This window comes from Melanaphis sacchari, unplaced genomic scaffold (genome assembly GCF_002803265.2).
Source record: "Melanaphis sacchari strain LSU unplaced genomic scaffold, SCAv2.0 Contig4_pilon_pilon, whole genome shotgun sequence".
Classification (NCBI taxonomy): Eukaryota; Metazoa; Arthropoda; class Insecta; order Hemiptera; family Aphididae; genus Melanaphis; species Melanaphis sacchari.
In genome coordinates, this window is record NW_020271335.1 from 1,850,278 (window position 1) to 1,869,923 (window position 19,646).

A 19,646-nucleotide genomic window follows, 5' to 3' on the forward strand; every position below is an offset into this window, starting at 1 on the left:
GTACATCAGCTATATAGTATATAGTTTCAGACGATTATAAAACAAATTATTCATATTGTACTTCTGTGTATTTATGAAGTTGTGCTCATGTAATGTACATCATATGAAATACAAATCATATTCAAACCATAAAATCATTATTCATTAAACAAAATCGCAAATTAATCATATACATTTTATTTAAACGATGTGTAATAATACCAAAGAAGAAGATATTGTTGAAAAATGGGGTTTGCCATTGAAAGAATTATATACACTGGCGCTTAAGTTTTTTAAGGGTATGTCAAAAGTTTTTTCTAAATGTAAGATAAGTGATTCATTTCAGTAGTTAAAAGCACTACTTTACTTTGTTTAAATTTTGATACATAAAATTTCTTAATAACATAATTAGTATCAAATAAAAATATTCATCCTAAATAATATTTGTGTTTATTTTAATTTTTTACTTAATATATATTTTTTTTAAATATAAAATCTGTAATTATAGTTACAGTAAGTATTTAAGAGAAGAAAAAAAGAATTGCATACAAGGCATGGACATTTGAAAAGAGTAGCTACCTAGTGTTCAGACACAATATGAAAGACTGTGATTATATATTTTCCTTGATAAAAAAAATAAAAGTTCAATTAAAAAAAAAATGATTGGAAAAGTATTTAGAATATGCTTATTACTAGTTATTCTGCTTATTATTTTGCTTTATCTTCATTCAAATATATATTTTTTAATAATCTTAGTGATATTTCTAGTCAATCATCAATATTTATCTTGTTCTCTAAATTTGTCTTTCTTGAATAAATCTCTTAAATATGTTTAAAATCTGTATAAATAGTACCTAACAACCATAATTTATAAATTATGTACTTTTATACTTATGAAAAAAAAATATATCTATGTAGGTAATACTCCCATTTTCTGTATTTAATTAAAAAATAATAATTACAATTTTCAGGTACTTTGAAAATAGTTATGATTACTTTTTTATTTATTATTTTGTAGAAAAAGAAGGTAAAGCTATACATTTTACTTATGACGATAAATTAAAACTTGTTGCATATACTCGTCAAGTTAGTCATGGAAAGTTAGATGAATCAAAATTACCACCTTTAGGTGTATTTGATGTTATTGGAAGAGATCGAAGGTAAATTAAATTTATATTGATACTCAAGGTATCAATTTGTGTTTATGAATATCATCATTTTATAGATTAGCATGGCAAGCACTTGGTGACATGTCAACAGAAAACTCCATGATTAATTTTGTTAAATTGGTGAATAAAGAATGTACTTTATTCAAACATACTGTTGAAGCTTATAAAGCTGATTTGATTGAACAGAAACGTATTACGTAACTATTATTTAGTAATGATATTAATATTATATTTATATACTATAATTTAATTTGTATAATATTTAAGTGATGAAAATATGAAAAAAGAACAAGAAGAACTAGAAAAACAACTTGCACTAATGGAATTAAAACAAAAAGATGAAGAAGAAAGATGTAGACAAGAAAATACCAAGTAATTAAAATCATTAAATTAATTTAAATGTTTGTAAAGATTTTAATTTATTATTAATATTTTAGACAACTCATTCAAGAAGCTTTAAATAAGCAGACTTATAGCCAGTTTTTGACTTATGCTCAAAATCAATTTCCAAACAATCCAGATGAAGTAATAATTTACTAAATAATTTATTTAATATTTTTAAATATAGTAAACATATTTGGTTATTTTGTTATACATTACCTATAATGACTTAAATTAAGTCATATGTCACCTATAGTTAAATCATTTATCCCTATTTACTTTACTATTTATGTTTTATTACTAGAAAATGATTGTACCAGTAAATTGGGTCATTAAAATATAGCATTTTTCTAAATTTTTGTTCAAGCAAAACATTATAAATCAATATTTATTTAAAAAAAAACAACTATAAAAAATTGATTATTTCAAATGTCTTTTTATTAACTAAAAGAAGTCAAAAATATTTAGAGAATTATGACATCTGTAAGAAATTATGATATAAATATTTAATGAAAATTTCAAATTTCTACAATTGTTTGTTTATGAATTTTTTGTTTATAAAAAAATATTGTTTGATGACAAATCACTATTTTACTCATAATCATATTATTTCATCAAAATTTAAATTCTTGTGTATGAAATTGTATAAAACTTTAATAATTATAATAATTTGTAAATTTTCACAATTTTATCAAATTTTTTATTTTAAACAAATTTAAAAAAGTATTGTGATTATGTATTTTCGATATTTTAAAGTTGGTATATGATTAGCTAATTATGATCCTACAATAGTTGTAAAAACAAATTTTAGAATATTTATGAGACATATTTATTCTTAGTATGGAAAAAAAAACCAAAGGAGCAATAAATTTACTAGATCGCCAACTAGAAAATGAATGGTGCTCGTCAGTTAATGTAGTATACAATAATTTATTAAAAGTTTATTAGGGTGAAATAAAATCAATCTATTATTCTTGAAGAACATATTTAAATACTTGACAATGATAATCATCAGCAACAAATAAAGTATGATAAATGATAATATAATGTAATTTATTATTAGGTAATATGTGACATTTAATAGTATTTGGTAGGTATTATACTAGGACTACATATTTAACTTTAATATTTATTAGAAATATATAATGATAAAACAATCCAAATATAATATTATTTATAGCAAGCTGTACTTGTGAGACAATTACAAGAACAACATTATCATCAATACATGCAACAATTACAACAAAACTATGAACCCGGTAAAGAATTAGAAATAACTACTAATTCTATAACTCTTCCTGAAGATAAGATTAATGAACATGAGAGCATCAATAATGAGCAAAGTGAAAATGCAGAATGTATATTTTTAATCAATTTTTTACACAACTTATTCAGCAGTTTTTTTTTTTTAGATTCTGTTCAAACATTGTTTCCTGCTTCAATGTGGACAAGAAAAGATATTGATGAATTTAAAGTTAATTTACTACGAGAAGGTGGAGAAGCCGTTATTAAAGTAAATCATGGAGAAACAGTTACGGTAAACACTTAGGTTACTATAGGATAGATACATTTTACTACAAAAATATAAATTATTTTTTAAAATGTGTATAAATTTAAAAAATGTAATGTACTGTCTATTTTGTGATCCTATAGGTTAGAGTTCCTACGGCTGAAGGTGGAAACTGTGTATTTTGGGAATTTGCTACTGATGGTCATGACATAGGTTTTGGTGTTTACTTTGAATGGGTTAAACCTAGTACTAGTCAAGTTTCAGTGCATGTGTCCGAGAGTGAAGATGATGATTGTGATGACTTGGAAGACGATGATGACGGTAATATTAGTCAAGGTATAAATATGTATGTTGAATAAATGAATGATACCAGGGCCAGATTAAGGGGAGGCTGAATGGATTGCAATCCTCGGGCCCCACAGTTTTGTAATTATTTAATGTTAAATATATAAAAATATAATGTAAAACTAAAATTATGAGAAAATCCACCTGAGGGGTTTAAACTTGCACATCCCCCATCAATTTCATGTACCGATAAGTTTGGCGTTGTTTAACATCAGTTATCACGCTATTAGTCTATCATGCACAAAACAGGTATGTTCTCTCAAGGATAGAAGTATAGTTTTCTGAGTAGTGGCCAGCGGGTTAAAAATATTAAATGTTATTTAATAATCCAAAAAGTGTAATGTCCTGTTTATAGTTTATTCAAAGCCACCAACATATCTAAATTTGATCTTGAATGATGCCAATTTCTTTAAATTAAAAAAAAATATATTTAAATGTATCATTTATGTATATATATTTATATATATGTATGTATGTATGTATGTATGTGTGTGTGTGTATGTGTATATTTATTTATATGTAAATAATTATTTGTATTAGATTTACTTCATGAATTAGAACAAAATGGTGTTACAATTAAAGATATAAAAAATAGTAATCAGATGAATCGACCACCATTATCAATAATAATACCAGTATATCGAAGAGATTGTCATAAGGAAATATATGCTGGAAGTCATGTATATCCAGGAGAAGGAGTTTATTTACTTAAATTTGATAACTCCTATAGTTTATGGAGGTCAAAAACATTGTATTATAGAATATATTACTCTCAATAATGTATTAATTTTGTTCTGTATGAAATATTTACGAATATGTTAGTCAGCTTAAAATTTTATAATCTTTTATTCAACTTCTTTTTAATCCAAATTATTGTTGAAATAACTTAACCATATAAATGTTATAAACATATAAAAATATGTTTAAAATAACAATTTTAGTTATAAAAAAAATGTTTTGAATCAATATTTATTGTATGCAAAAAAGCATATATAATATTTCTACTGCCTCCATAAAAATCACAGTATATTTTGAAAACTTAAAATTATTATTTTGCTTATCCATAAAAAATAAGTTTAATATTTCTATTTTTAGTGCGCATTAAAAATTAGTATAGAAAAAAAACACTATAAAAAAATTAAAAAAAATTTTTTTAATATTATATAAAACTACTAATTAATGAATCCAAAGTTATAACTATTGTAAATTTTTTAGGAATAATAAAAGAATTTTAATTAGAAATTCAATTTTTTGTATTGTATTGTTATTTAATTTAATATTTATCATTACTTAACTATAAAAATAGTATTTTTAATGTTTTTGAAGGATTTAAAATAGTTCCAAAAAAATAAATTGCTAGTTAAGTATATGTATTTATTATCAAGGTTGCTTGTTTTAGAATAAAGAATAATAACAGTTAAAAATATATAATATTTATACCTTTCCTATAGCCAAAAATATAAATATTTATTAATTATAATGAAAAATATTACCTAATTTGTATATTATTTATTTGAAGTACCTATCTTAATTAATATATATTTATCAACCTTAATCTAATCATGTATGAATATCAATATCAAAATTTGATAGATAGTACTTTTATACTAAGATTTCAATAATAGTATTAAATTCAAAAAATACTACTTAAAGTTAACTATAATTATATAATATTTTATTTGTGTATATTATATTATTAAGTATTTGAACCTGTTAGATTATTTATGTTAGGATTAAATTTAAATGTATATAAATATCTATATACCTACTGTACTTTATATTATATAAATTATTTAATTACCTATTGATTTTAATATTTATTTATTTATTATAAAATTTACAGTTTCTCCTATTTTATACAAAACATTGAAGTAAAAAACAGTACCACCAGTGCAAGTAACTATGTAAATTATAATATAAAAAGATATTCAAGTTAACAATTTAATAGGAATAATGAGAAATACAATAAAATAAGAATAAATACAAAATAAAATATTAAAACAAAAATAGGGTCCTCATTGGCTAATGACATATTACATTACAGAAGCTAAAATTTGATAAGTTTTACCAGTTGCAAAAAATCGTAGTGTAATAGCTAACCTTTCTTGCACAGAATTGGCTTTTTGGAAATTATTCAAAATCAATAGATGACATTCTAATAAAATTCTTGTACTGTCCACTTATTTCCTGTTACTGAAGACAATTTAATAAGTCTGATCCACTACATATGTCTCTAGCCTTCATTAAATTTGTTTGCCACCAGTTTCTATTGCCTTTTTTTATTTTAAATAGAATGAATTAAAATAAATGATGCACTGGCGACTTGTAAATTTATAGAAGACATTGCACACAATGTGAATTCAAGAACAAACTGTGAATAACTGATGGGTAGACCAGCGAACAACCGATACAGAGTAGTGCTCGACCTTTTACGTACACACTGGTCGTTGTAACATTTAAGTGACCACAAACTCTGTTACATTATGGCATTACATTACACCAAAATGCTCCTATGTGTGACCGCCTTAACAACCATATATTTTATTAAATTCTAGTAGTCTTAATATCTAAATTCAATCTTATTTTCAATACCTAAAATCTCAAAAATGATAAAAAAAAAATTATCAAATGTATCATGTATTTGACATAATTTCAGTTAGTAGTATCATTATATGATATATATGGAAACATATGAAATTACAAAAGTTATGTAAAAATTAGGAGAAAAACAAAATAAAGTTTATTTTATTATTTTTCTATTACATTTCCTGGCAAAAAAAAAGCATTTACTACAAAATCTAAATCCTTATTATTTGTAGTATTTTTCAGCCTCATAATTTAAATGTTTAAATCTTATAAAGCATATAAGTTAGTACAACATATTAAAACTACAACTGTACCAAATGTATACATTTATTACATTTTACAAAATATTTTCATTATCAAATATTATGTAGTACAATAATTAGTTACATTACACTGTACAATAAAAATATAAATTATTGAATATAGGAACTAACAATATTACTTGTTACTATAGTATCCTAACCACCATCAAGTATTATATAATATATTTAAAGTTTAATTTTATAAAAACACATCACTTTATTATAACTTTTAATAATTTGCTAATGATTTTACATACATTTAAATCAAATCATCTTATTTTTATTTTCGTAAAAAAAAAACATTTAAAACATGGTTAAACAAAAAAAAATGTTGCATAACAAATGGTTATTTACCAAAAGTCATAAGGTATTATACCTTTAGGTTTTTCAATATAACCTACTTGAATAATTTTGTCGATAAATGTTTTTAATCTTTGTACTGGACCTCCACAACCAATTGGTGTAACTTCATCAATTTTCTTCATATAATTAGTATTTATGTATTCCAACATTTTGATAAATTGTCTTCCATAAGCTTGTTTAAGTTCATAACCAGTAATTACCAGTATTTCATGTAAAAAAATGGCTGTAACATCTAATTGGGGAACTAAATTTACAGTTGCTGCAATCAGCATCCAGGCTTGTCCAATACCTAAGGCTTTACCACTCTTAGATTCAGTTACTATAATTGCTGCAAATAATCTTATGATACCAGTCATTCTTTTTACATACTTATCTTGCTTTTCGACAACTCCATTTATATAGTTATAACATAATGATTTATAAAATTCCTCATCAGTTTCTTCATTTGTTTTTGCAGCGTTATATGGGATAAGACAAGGACATTTTTGTTTAAATCTTGCATAAAGCAAAATACCAAAATCTGGATGAATTTTCCAAAGCTCTGTAACAATTGAAGCAACTTCAAAACCAGTTTCTGTCTTTACACTAACCACTTGTTCTCCAATATTAATTATTTTTTTAGCTAATGTATCTTTACAAAATATCAATGCTTCTGGATGACTATTTGCTGTTACAGTAGAATTACCAGTTTTCACCGTTTTACACTTCAGTAATGCATCAAGTTTATCAAATTTATCTTTCATATGCCATGAAGAAACTGAAGATATACTATTAACTGGTGTATTAATTGATTTTGTTAATTCCTGCCTCAAAGGTTTTAAATTATCATCACAAAGAAAAGAAGAATAACTATTTTCAATTTTTTTCAAATATTTCTGAATAGTAAGATGATTTTCTAAAAATTGTTTATACTCATCTTCAAAATTATAAGAAGAATTTTTTACAATAGTTTCAGATTTTGAATCTTCATTAATTTTAAAAGAAAAATCTGAAATATTACTATCATTAACTTTTTTATTTCCGTTAAATTTAAATGTGAAGAATTCGTCAGATTTATCAACAAGATTTTCATTTTTTTTAAATGAAAAATTTTGTATTTCATTTATAGTTTTTTCACATTTATTTTTTTCTAATATCTGATTGTTGAAACAATTTTCATTGCTTTTAGGTATATTTTCAGTTGATACATTGTTCTCTTCATTTTCATGACAATCAGTTTTAGATTTAATATGTTTAACTTGTATTTCTAATAACCGTTCATACAATATTTTAATATTTTGTTGAAGTTCATTGATAGTTAGAATATCTTGTTCATTAATATTTGAAGACTTTGTTTTTAAATCATTTAAAGAGATTTCAAAAAGTTTATAATTGTCTCTATGACTATTAAGTAATTGTGATGTTATACAACTTTCATCTAATAATTTTTTTATATCACATAATAAACTCGATGCACTATTTAGAACCCTGGCAAATTTAATTGTATTAAATTTATTTTGTTCTTCAAGTAATCTAGTTTGAAATTGATCATTATTGCTGTCCAGTAGTTTATTGTTATAGTTTTTGTCAATAATAAGTCCCTCACGAAAAGAACGCTTAGAGTCTTCATCAATATTAATTGTTAGTAACTTTGAACATTTTTTTTTTGTCTGTTTCCAAGTATCAACTTTTTTATTCAATACATTTCGTACATTCTTTTTTCTATTCATTTCAATTTCATTCATTTGAATTTTATATAATTCATCATAGAACTTTAAAGAATCATCCATTGTTTCATAGAGTGAATTATTTATTTGTTCGCTTTTTATGACTTGAGAATGATTTTCAATTGGATGATTATTTTTAGAAGAGTAATATTTATCAACTTTTATCAAGTCTTCATTAACTCTTTTCAAGTTTTTATCAAATAGAGAAATATTGTTTCCACTTACTTGATTTTGAAATGAAAAATTCTCTTGATGCATATTTGAAAATGTAGTATTAAACTCCATAATAACTTTTAAGAAATAATTAATACCAACAATTATCTAAAACAAAATACAAACTAAATATGTACCTATACACTATAATTAATAATGTACTTAAAATTTATAAGCAATATAAATAATACAACTTACAATATCGTTAAAACTGAATAATTTAAAACACAATTCTTCTACACAGTAAAAATTAATTACTAAAATATAAATTATAAATACAATTAACTTTTTAATAAAACACTAATTATTTTATATGAATAATGATTATTAGTAAATAAATATTAGATTATTTATTAACTATTTATACATGTTATTTTATAATACAAAGTAGATTAATCCAGTAAAATAACATTAATTAACTAATAACTAATACAAATTACAAATACCTATTTTCAGTATTTTCAAATTCATTATTCATATTTTATACTAAACAGGTAAACGCCAAACGGGTTCGTTAATGTTAATAAGAATCACTGATATCAGTGACTTGTCAGAAAATTGATAAGGAAAGAGATACAATTTACTTTTTGCATTTGAAAAATTACCAACATAATAAAAACTTTGGTAATACAATAATTTAACACTTGTAAATCTTGTATAATAAATTATGTATTCAGTATTTACATAATCCTACTTAATATTTTTTTGAATAATATTATCGTTTTTAATTTATGTACTGCTGTATACACTTCTTACACTCATGGTCTTATCACTCGGGGAAGTTATTTGTGGGTGGCAGCATGTGCAACGGCACCACCTGCTTAATAACGTCAAAAATTGGCCCACCGCATTAGATAATACTCCTGTTATGCCCATTTTAATTCATTTTTATATTATGATGTTTTCTTTTATAAAATACACATAGACAGTATAAGGTCTATGAAAATGTATGAATACGATATTCGTATACATCTTTTTATCAAATTTATCCATGAGATAAGTATGAAAACATTGAAAACTGATGTTTTGTATAATATCAAAGACAGGAAAAAATGTTAAATCATTTATTTGCCGTGTTGTAAAGTATTTAAGTAAATTAATTCAAATATTTTTTTCAATACAATTGATTTCATTATAGATTTATTACTAAACCAATCTTAAAAAAATCGATATCTATTCTCGGCCCAGTTTTATTTTTATTCTTAGCAGGAAAATTTTTATTTCACAAGTAGCTATGATTAATTATAATACCTATTATATATATAATTAATACCTATTAACATATGTATATTATAATAGATCTATATACTTAATGACGAGGTATTCTTGACACTTAATTACTATGTATAAATTAGAATGCTTTAGATATTTTTTAAATTACTTATATTGGATTGCATAAACAATCACTAAACATTTAATGAATTAATAATGAGCTAATGGTCTTTTAAACATAATTTAGAAGTCTGAGATTAATCTATTAAATTGTATTGGATCATTAAATTAATAAATTTTTATGCAACTTAAAATTATAGTTTTCTTAATAATTAATATACGCAGGTTTATGAAAATATATTAAGTTTACTTATTGAACAATATTTGATGTCTAACTTAAATTTCTGTACTAGTATATTTACTTCTAAAATAAAACATAAATGTCTAGCAGAGCAAATTACCTAACAACTGGAAAGAGTAATTAATTGATGAAATAACAATCTTTTAACTTTTCTCTAAAATATAAATAAATATTTCTTAAGATAAGTAGTAATAATTGTGTTATGTTAAATTTTATTTAATGGGTAATAATAATAACACATCTAATATTTTTAATTCAAAAATTAATGTTTTAATTTATTTGTAATAAATATTTTTAGGTAAGAATATATAGTCTTTTTGTGAAAAAATTATGTAGACATTGATAAATTAATAAGGAGTGTAGCGGCAATACTAGTGTAGCGGCTTCATGGCTTTATGCATGTTGTCGAATATTACAACTGATATCAATATTTTTTTATACTATAATAATAAATAATTTTACAACTATTTTAGAAAATATTGAATAATATTATTAATTTACTATTATATATACAATAAGTATATCATAAAAAATGAATAAATAAATTAAAATTTTTAATTTATCACTTTATTTGTTTCATTTTTCTGAGGACTGAGCTTGTCTTTTAGCTAATTCTTTACCTTGATTGAAACCATTATGTGGATATTCTTCCAAAAAAAAATCCATCATGAGATTACCATTATTCGCTAAAAAAATGTAAAAAAATCTTATACCTACTTATACTTTTAATATTTTGTCAATATTTAAATATTTATTGATAAATAGCAATACTTTTCATACCTGGATCACTTAAATACTGATCAAAATCTGTTATTCCTTCTTGTTGTAACACTTCATCATCAATTAAAAAATTACCGTTATTATGATCAAATGGTTTAGTAATTATTGAATAAGCTGCATCAGCCATTATATCAGGTTTCCGCGAATATGATTTTGCTTCATTTATTCCAGATAACATCTCCACAGCTGCTGTATGAATTACTATAACAAATAAATACTTTCAAAGTCTCAAATAACTTTGTATTATCGTAACCAATTTGCAGTATCTTTTTTTATTAACATAATATTATTTTATATTATAGGTATACGATAACTAGGTGATCAATATAAGTTTCTACACTTATTATTTCAAAGTCTTAATTTTTTTTACATGGTTCAGTTTTTTACAATACTACTAAAAAAAAATGATGATAACATTTTTTAGAAAATATAATTTTTTTCCAAAAAAGTATTGCAATGACTTAAAATTATATAAAATTAATATTTTTTAAAACTCAAACATTTTTGAAATTATAAGTATAGACATTAAATACTGGACTTAGTGAATCATTTTGTACCTGTAATATATATTAGGTACCTATCTAATACTAGCAATCAGGTATTTATATAAAAATATTAAATTTTTTTTTTTTTTTTATTTATATTCTATAAACAAATGTTGAAATAAATAATACAATTATCTAAGTTCTTCTGTAAGTATGCAGGCTTTAAATTGGACATAAAGCAATCTTCAACCTTCATGGTCCGAAATTGATTTTTGTATATCCCACTTATTTGCGTGTTCACTCAAAACATAAGTTTTTGTCCCAATTGATGATCGGTGTACATTTTAAAACCACACAGCCACGCAGATAATTTTCAGTGATGCACACGAATTGCGTCCCGAAATCCATTTTCCACATGAATTGCGTACTGACAATATTTATCGAGTACACGAATTACGTCCCAACGTAAAAACATAATTTTCCTACAGACTTAAGACTCTCAAAAGCACATTATAGGTAACTATCGGTAGGTTAAAAATATGGTTCTTTTGTAATTAGAAGTAGGTATGTAAATTAAATTAGTATTAAAATATTTGATTAATACTTAAAATATCATAAGACGTAAAAACATAATTTTCCTTCCCGTATACAAACTACAAAAGTGTAATCTGCTTAAAATTACTTTACCATTTAAAATAAACTTGGGTAAAAAATATAATTATAAAATAGTTGTGTATTTAGGTAAGGCTGGATGCAATTCGTGTACCTTGTACCTTCTATCGATTTTTATATATCGGAACGCAATTCATGTGCAGCCATTTTCAGTTAATAGATTAGAAATTAGAAATTTAACAAAGATGAAACTTGTTAATAATGATATACAACTATTAATTGAAACTTGTCGCTTAATATGGATATAAATTATATTTAATATTTAATATTACCAGTTCTGGGCCATAAAGCATTTACGGCAATGTTATGTTTCTTAAATTCTGCAGCCATTCCTAATACACACATTGACATTCCATACTTGGCCATCGTATATGCAAGGTGGTCTTTAAACCAATTAGGACTCATATTCAACGGAGGACTAATATTTAAAATATGACCGTGTTTACTTTTCTTTAAATGAGGCAAACATATTTTTGATCTAAATAGATAAAATATAATATTAGAAATAATTTTTGTTCATTTCATAAACACCAACTGTCAGTATTATGAAGATAATATTTAGGTACAACCTTAGGCGGATATTTAATTGAATTTTAGGGGGGAGGGGTTAAATCTTTCTTTGCATTTTTAAAAATTAGGTATCTATTTAATATTTTGAAAAATGTTCATTTTTTTTTTTTTTTTGGTGGGGGGGGGGGGGGCTAAAACTCCCCTACTCCGCGTATGGGTATAACGCAATTTTATAGAGGTATATTACACAAGAAATGTTCCTCGTGTATTAATACTATGCATTAAATCATATCTCTTCATGTCGGTGTCTAATGTTCCAGTTAATGATATTGCACTAGCATTGTTGATGACAATATCTAAACCTCCAAATACATCAATAGCTTTATTAACGGCATCGATTATTTGACTTTCATTTCTTACGTCAACGACACAAGGTAAACATTTTCCTCCTGCTTCTTCAACTAAAATATAATGTAAGCGCTATAGTATTTAAAGTTTATAGCATACAGAATGTAAATACTTTTATCTTTGTAATTATATATCTAAGACTAGCAATAGCTTAATATGATATGCTGACACATTTTAAATTAAATAAATAAAAAAAAAATGTTTATAGCTACATTTTTAGTAAAGAAATGATGAAGGTTAAGGACGTTAAGGTGCATATTATGTTTAGTGGTTTTATAATTTTTTTTTTTTATTTTGTTACTTATTAGTTATTATTAGGTATTTATAATAACCTATAATAAATAGTAATTATACAATTTAAAGTTATCCTATAATTCCTATATGGCTATATACCTAGGACTCTTTTGAACTTAAACATACCTATGAACTTTAGCTAATACTTTAACTATTTTAGTTTTCTAATTTAAGCTTAATCATACAAATTTCAAATTATATAATAATATACAATTTAATGAATAAACAAATTTTACTAAAATATTATCACACTGTCAACTATCAAGTATTCAAATCTGTAGATATTCAAAACATTTAGCACACTTAAATTTATAATTGGTTTAGCGCGTAACTATCATATTTGTTCTATAATAACAACTTCAATTATCATGTATTTATTTTAGATTGTTTTTTTTTTTTAATGTTATTTTAAATCACAATACAATTGAAACTTGGAATAAATATTATAAACTATAAAGATACTTTATTTACGTTATTACAATATATGTTATACTAAAAAAAGTATAATGTGAGAGAAATGTATGTTTAGTTGATGAAAAATGAAAAGCTGTATGAAAATACATTTAATTAATTTTAATACAATTTCAGAGATAATCAGAAATTAGATATAATAGTGTTTTGAATAATCTGAGGAAAACTTAATGAAAATTTATATTTATTAAAATTATTATAACTCAAGTTATTAATATAATTTTTTTAAATATTACTTTCTCTCGCAGTAGTGTATATGGTTCCAGGGAGTTTAGGATGTGGATTAGTAGTCTTAGCTGCAATAACTATGTTGGCGCCATCCTTTGCCGCTTTCAAAGCAATTGCCTTGCCAATACCACGACTTCCTCCAGTAATAAATAACGTGCGTCCTTCCAATTTTCTAAATGATTAACAAGGTTATTTTTAAAAATATATAAGTAATACCTAAAAAATATTTTAATTTTTTAATTTTTAAAAAAGACTATAGATTACAACTTAAAAAGTAATAAATTGTTATTTTACAACGATGTGTTATTTTGTCTGTCTGTCATCAATCATCACCTTTTAGGACATTAAAAATACTTTAATTTTCAATTTTAGAGTGATTTCTAGTTGAAAATTTGATCTAGCCGATATTTTGGTAGGTCGAAATTATAATATTCTCCCGTAATTATTTGAATAAATATTTATATTTTAACGATGAATAACAATGATAATTATTTTGTTATAAATCAAAAATATTATTTGTGGGGATTTGAAATTTTTACATGTATTATATTAATATGAATTTTACTTAATTATCCTCAGTAACATTTTAAATTTATTTTAAGATAATATAATCTATTTAGTATTTAAATATATGAACCTATTTTTACAGTTTTAAAGTATTTACAAAAAGATTTCATCAGATTTTGATTTTTACAAATGATATAATATAGTATAAATAATTATTAAATATATATTATTTTAATAATTAAATAATAATAATATAATAAATGTAATATTTTCGGAAAAAAATATCAACCTACCGGGATATAGAATACTAAAAGTAAAATTAATAACTTTACCATTATTATATTTACAAAAAAATATGAAATTTAATACACTTATGTATAATAATATAGGCCGACATAATAATATAGTCTCGTTTTAGAATAATTTTTTGTATACAAATATACAATGTTACGTCTACGTCTTGTAGAACCTCTGAAAATATAATAAATAGCTTATTACAGTTATAACAACGATTAAACCTTGTAGTACCTAATACTCAAAATTTAAGTTGTTAATTTAAATTAGTTCAAAATAAAAAAGTATCCAATGTCTGCTATGTTAGTATGCTATACAGTAGAAGAGTATACTGAACCTCGTCTTTGAATAAGACACTGCTGAATGTGTTAAATTTGAATTAAATAATTTGTTTAAATAAATAATAATTAATATTGCAATATTGCATGCACAAAAAATGATTTTGGGCGGGGACTGCATTTTATTATAAATTAATAGATCACGACTAGTAGATATAGGTATAAAGATAGTAATTTATTTTACTACTATTATATATACAATAGGTTTAATTAATTTTTACAAAAAATTCCCATCAATATTATTATTAGTATAAATTTATTATTTTTTAAATTTTGCAGTCAAATATTCATGATACAAATATATAAGCAATAGCTTAAAATTAATCTAAATATTTTATTATGTAATGTAAAATATGATAATGTATAAGATTCAAGTTCCCACGAATAATAAATTTATGCAACAAAAAAAATAATTCATTATTTTTTATTTATTTAAAAAAATAAAATGTGCTTAATTTATAGATATTTTAAAACTCACTTTCTTATAAAGAATCTTTTAATATATTTTCAAGCTTTAGCTTTAAACATTTAATACTACAACTACAGCAAACTTTTTTTTTGTAATTCTTATAAGTAAAACTTACATGGAACCTTGTATTAAATTTTTAAATTCTAAAGTATCAAAATAAAAAACTTTATGATTTTTAACTTAAATAATTTACAAATTTTAGCAATTTTAATGCAAAATTATTACGCTCATCAAAAATTATTGCGGAATAACACGCAACTTAATTTTTTTAATTTTAGTGAGGGGATCACAGTGATGGGATGACTGATCATCAAAAATGTTAGAGAATTTACATGCGAAATAATGCTGTAATATTTAAAAATCTATATCAAGTAATTTAACATTATTTTTTCTATTTAAATAACATTCAAATTAGATAATTATTGTATAGCAAAGAATTCCTCAAATAATTTTTGAATCGTTTCATATACGAAAAGGTACGTTCACTAGTAGATAAGAATATATAAAAAATAGGTATAGTTAGTACCCAGTAAAGTCTGTTTTATAATCAAACAATTATATATAAAAAAAAAACATCTATTAATTTTAATTAAAACTTTTCTTCTTACATATTTACATATTTTCGATTCTTTTTTAATTCTAAAAGTAGAATGATTTGAATTAAAAGCACTTAATCTACATAAAATGTTAATAACAATGAAAATAATTTTTAGTTAATTTAATCAAAAATTAACAAAAGCAATACATTAAATAGCATACGTTTTTATATTAACTTATATTGATAGCAATAATATATAACAGTTTACATACCCAGTATTAAGCATTTTAAAATGACTTGAGTATAAATTTTATGAAATGTGTATTGTTTAGTAAATTTTAATAACACTAAGTCCAAATTCAAGATAGAATTAAATTTATTCTAACTATAGATACGTAACTATAAACTAATAATTAAAATTATAATTTACAAATTAGACAATTTTATATTAGTATAGAATCCCTACCTATCTTTTTCTGAAAGGATTTCCTGATTATATAATGACGTCTTGAGTGATTCAAACTAATCAGCATACATTTTTAAATAATATGTATATTATTAGATGTTTAGGTCATATATGATAATCGTTTTAATACCTAAATACAATGAAGACATGTAATTAGTTGATAGTTTATATTAGATTAATTATTGTATTGAACAATTTAAAATTTGACTTTTTGAACTTATTACTTTTACTAGACAGCAAATTATTTCTTTATGACTATAATAGTATGTATTTATACTTTTAATACGAGGTAAAACCTTTTTAGTTAATCTTATCTAATTTCTGATTAGGGAATAACAATTTTACAGTCATTAATTTTATTACCTAGGTGTATTATTTAGTAAATATATAAATTTAATAAAGGTGCATACGTAAACACTATAATGATTTACTTAATTCTTTTAAAATAATTTGTGTATTAATAATATGTATTTGATTATATTAAAGTTACAATGTTAGAAAACGGCAGAACACTATTCATTATTGTTTCTTTTTAACAAATCGCGGACGTTTAATCTCTGTTGTTAGGAGTATGTAAATTAAAAATGCATATAATGAATAACGATAGGACTTGATCATAAATTAAAATATCGATATCATTACCTATCGTTATATTATGCATTTATTGAAGTTTATATAGTCGTGCAAGTGCTGTACCTACCTACTGCTACAAGAGAGTTCGTAAAACAAAACCAACATAAATAACAATCGACTAGTGTGTGGGTGGTGTCGTCTTAAAATTAGCGACAATGCCATGTTGGTTGTAACTTGTAGATTTTTAAGTGTTTATGAGTGTATATTTTTTGTATACAATGCACACATAATAAAGTATAAACAATATTATATGAAATAATTTTACTTAAAATCTCTTATTCATTACAATTCGTATTATTAACAACTTGGTAGGTAATCTACAAATACAAATTGTATGGTCGTATGGACTATAGATTATTATAGTTTTATACTAATCAACACATCATAAATTCATTATATAAATATATATTGATATAATTAATAGTTATAATGGTAATATTATGTTTGGTTTATTTCGATATTAAGGAAATAAAAGATCAAATTTTGATTAGATTTGAATGTAAAATAATTTTCTATTGATGTATGGCGATATTCCAATATTAAACAATTTAAATACCTATAGTTTTTAGATAATATGTCCGATTTAGGTTTTTTTATCTAAACGGAAAAGTAGGTGTTCAACTAAATAATATTTTAGCACTTGGGAATTGAGCTACCGGGCATCGCCCATTTGCGCCAAAAAAAAATAATTTGTTTTGGGTACAGCCCATTTGCGCCAAATTTACCTGGTATAATTATAATAAAGTAATATATTTTTTTCTTAAACAATAATCAAAACAATTTTATTTAAATTATTATCATTTGTACGATTTTTTTAAAAATAATAACCAATGAATAATAATACAAATTATTTTAAAAAATAGGTAATAAATAGTTAGTAAGTACATATTTTTTTTAAATTATAAGCTATTAATAATCATAGTCAATTGTACGAATTTATTTAAATAATAATCAATAATACACATTTTAATCTTCCTTTTTAAAAATAGTGAAATATATATCCAAGGGAGGATTTAACAATTTGCCACCCCTATGTCAAAAAAAAAAAATTTACCGCCATTATTTAAAAAAAAAAAATCACCTCTGTACAACAAAATTTCCTTACATGATAATATTTTCTATGTATTATGCAATTACTTTTTTTATTTAATTAAAGTTCAATAAAAATGTTTTGATTCAAATATAGTATTTTATCTTTATTGGTATTAAACAAAAAAAGACAACAAATGTATTAAATAATTATTTGGTTATATAAGTAGTTTTAACGTTAATTATTTATTTTGAAATTAAAAAAATTAAGTATTTTTCTATAGATAGGTACAAGAATAAAATAAATATTAAATACAATTTTACTGCGTATAAAAAGCTACCCTCCATAAATTTGCCGCACTATGCGGATGCATAGTTCGCAGTGCCTTAAATCCGCCCCTGTGTATATCGATTAATGCTTTATGAATATAAAATACTTTTTCGTATTGCAGATACATCAGATACAGTAAAATCTAAATTAGTTATGTAGTTATTCATTTCAGTTAAAATAATTTTCCTAGGACGAATACTTATGTCTTTGACAACTACACGCTTAGATGCAGCAGTTATATTTAAAATCTATAGACTTATAAAAATAACTTTTTATACGTTACAGATACGAGTATACGACGTCTTTTAAATATTATACAAATTAACCAATTCGTTAATGTAAAATTTTTATGGAAGTAAATTTGGCGTTAATGAACTATTGGAAATAACATACCTTGTTATTTTGACTCAAATGGGACAGCCTATAACTAAAAACTGTATGTCTGTGTATTTAACCGACATTCAAGAACTAGACAAACTTTAAAAAATAAATTTGGCATAAGGATGCTATATTTTTTTTACTTAAAACAGGACCAAATTTTTTTGTTAAATTATTGTTGGAAAAAATTATTACCCATCCTCAGAAAACCCCCAGTTTTAACATACTATTTTTTTTTAACCGGAATAATAACAGTTATAGGTTACATGGGCACTTAATACATTCATAACAGCAGACAAATATGTACTAAATAAATATTTTAATTTGTAGAGTTAGCAAAAATTATATTTTGAGTTTATAATATTTAACATCATAATTCATATTTTAGAATTTAATTCACACACATCCAATCTGAGTATATTATTGTCAAGAACCTAGACAAAATATTATCACCAATAATAATTTATCTGTCCTAAAACCATATGGAAAACTAAAAAATCTAAAAATTATACAATAAATGCCTTGAATAGCGCAAACTGAAGATTTATGAATAGATCTTTCAATGTAGTCAGACTTTATTCAAAGTTTAAAATAATAAGATTAGTTGGAAAAAAAATATTGTTTACCAAGGATAAGAACTAAGAAGGTATATATTACGATATATCATATCAAAACTACATGTTTAATT

The 19,646-nt window shown here is 23.3% G+C and overlaps 3 protein-coding genes across 7 annotated transcripts; 1 reads left to right on the forward strand and 2 right to left on the reverse strand.

Annotated features, from left to right (window-relative positions):
- Positions 1–4,274, forward strand: LOC112598858 (Golgi resident protein GCP60). 5 transcript variants are annotated; one of them, XM_025345503.1, is made up of 9 exons: positions 2–278; positions 998–1,139; positions 1,205–1,345; positions 1,416–1,520; positions 1,586–1,673; positions 2,710–2,872; positions 2,942–3,066; positions 3,183–3,375; positions 3,925–4,274. In XM_025345503.1, the coding sequence occupies exons 1-9, from the start codon at positions 188–190 to the stop codon at positions 4,161–4,163; spliced, it is 1,287 nt and encodes a 428-aa protein (XP_025201288.1). In that variant the 5' UTR covers positions 2–187; the 3' UTR covers positions 4,164–4,274. The 5 variants fall into 5 exon arrangements, with proteins under 5 accessions (XP_025201284.1, XP_025201288.1, XP_025201285.1 ...); XM_025345501.1 differs by having other exon boundaries at positions 4–278; positions 2,710–2,887; XM_025345502.1 differs by having other exon boundaries at positions 5–278; positions 2,710–2,887; positions 3,183–3,360.
- Positions 4,275–6,547: 2,273 nt separating this feature from the next.
- LOC112598893 (nucleoporin GLE1-like) lies at positions 6,548–8,626 on the reverse strand. The gene has a single exon (XM_025345557.1). It carries the CDS (start codon positions 8,624–8,626, stop codon positions 6,623–6,625), a length of 2,004 nt encoding a protein of 667 aa, XP_025201342.1. The 3' UTR covers positions 6,548–6,622.
- A 2,018-nt stretch (positions 8,627–10,644) lies between these two features.
- On the reverse strand, positions 10,645–16,407 carry LOC112598953 (hydroxysteroid dehydrogenase-like protein 2). The gene is made up of 6 exons (XM_025345623.1): positions 16,394–16,407; positions 13,984–14,147; positions 12,822–13,035; positions 12,337–12,542; positions 10,908–11,108; positions 10,645–10,813 (listed from the first exon to the last, which is right to left on the reverse strand). The coding sequence occupies exons 1-6, from the start codon at positions 16,405–16,407 to the stop codon at positions 10,704–10,706; spliced, it is 909 nt and encodes a 302-aa protein (XP_025201408.1). The 3' UTR covers positions 10,645–10,703.
- Between the last annotated feature and the right edge of the window lie 3,239 nt (positions 16,408–19,646).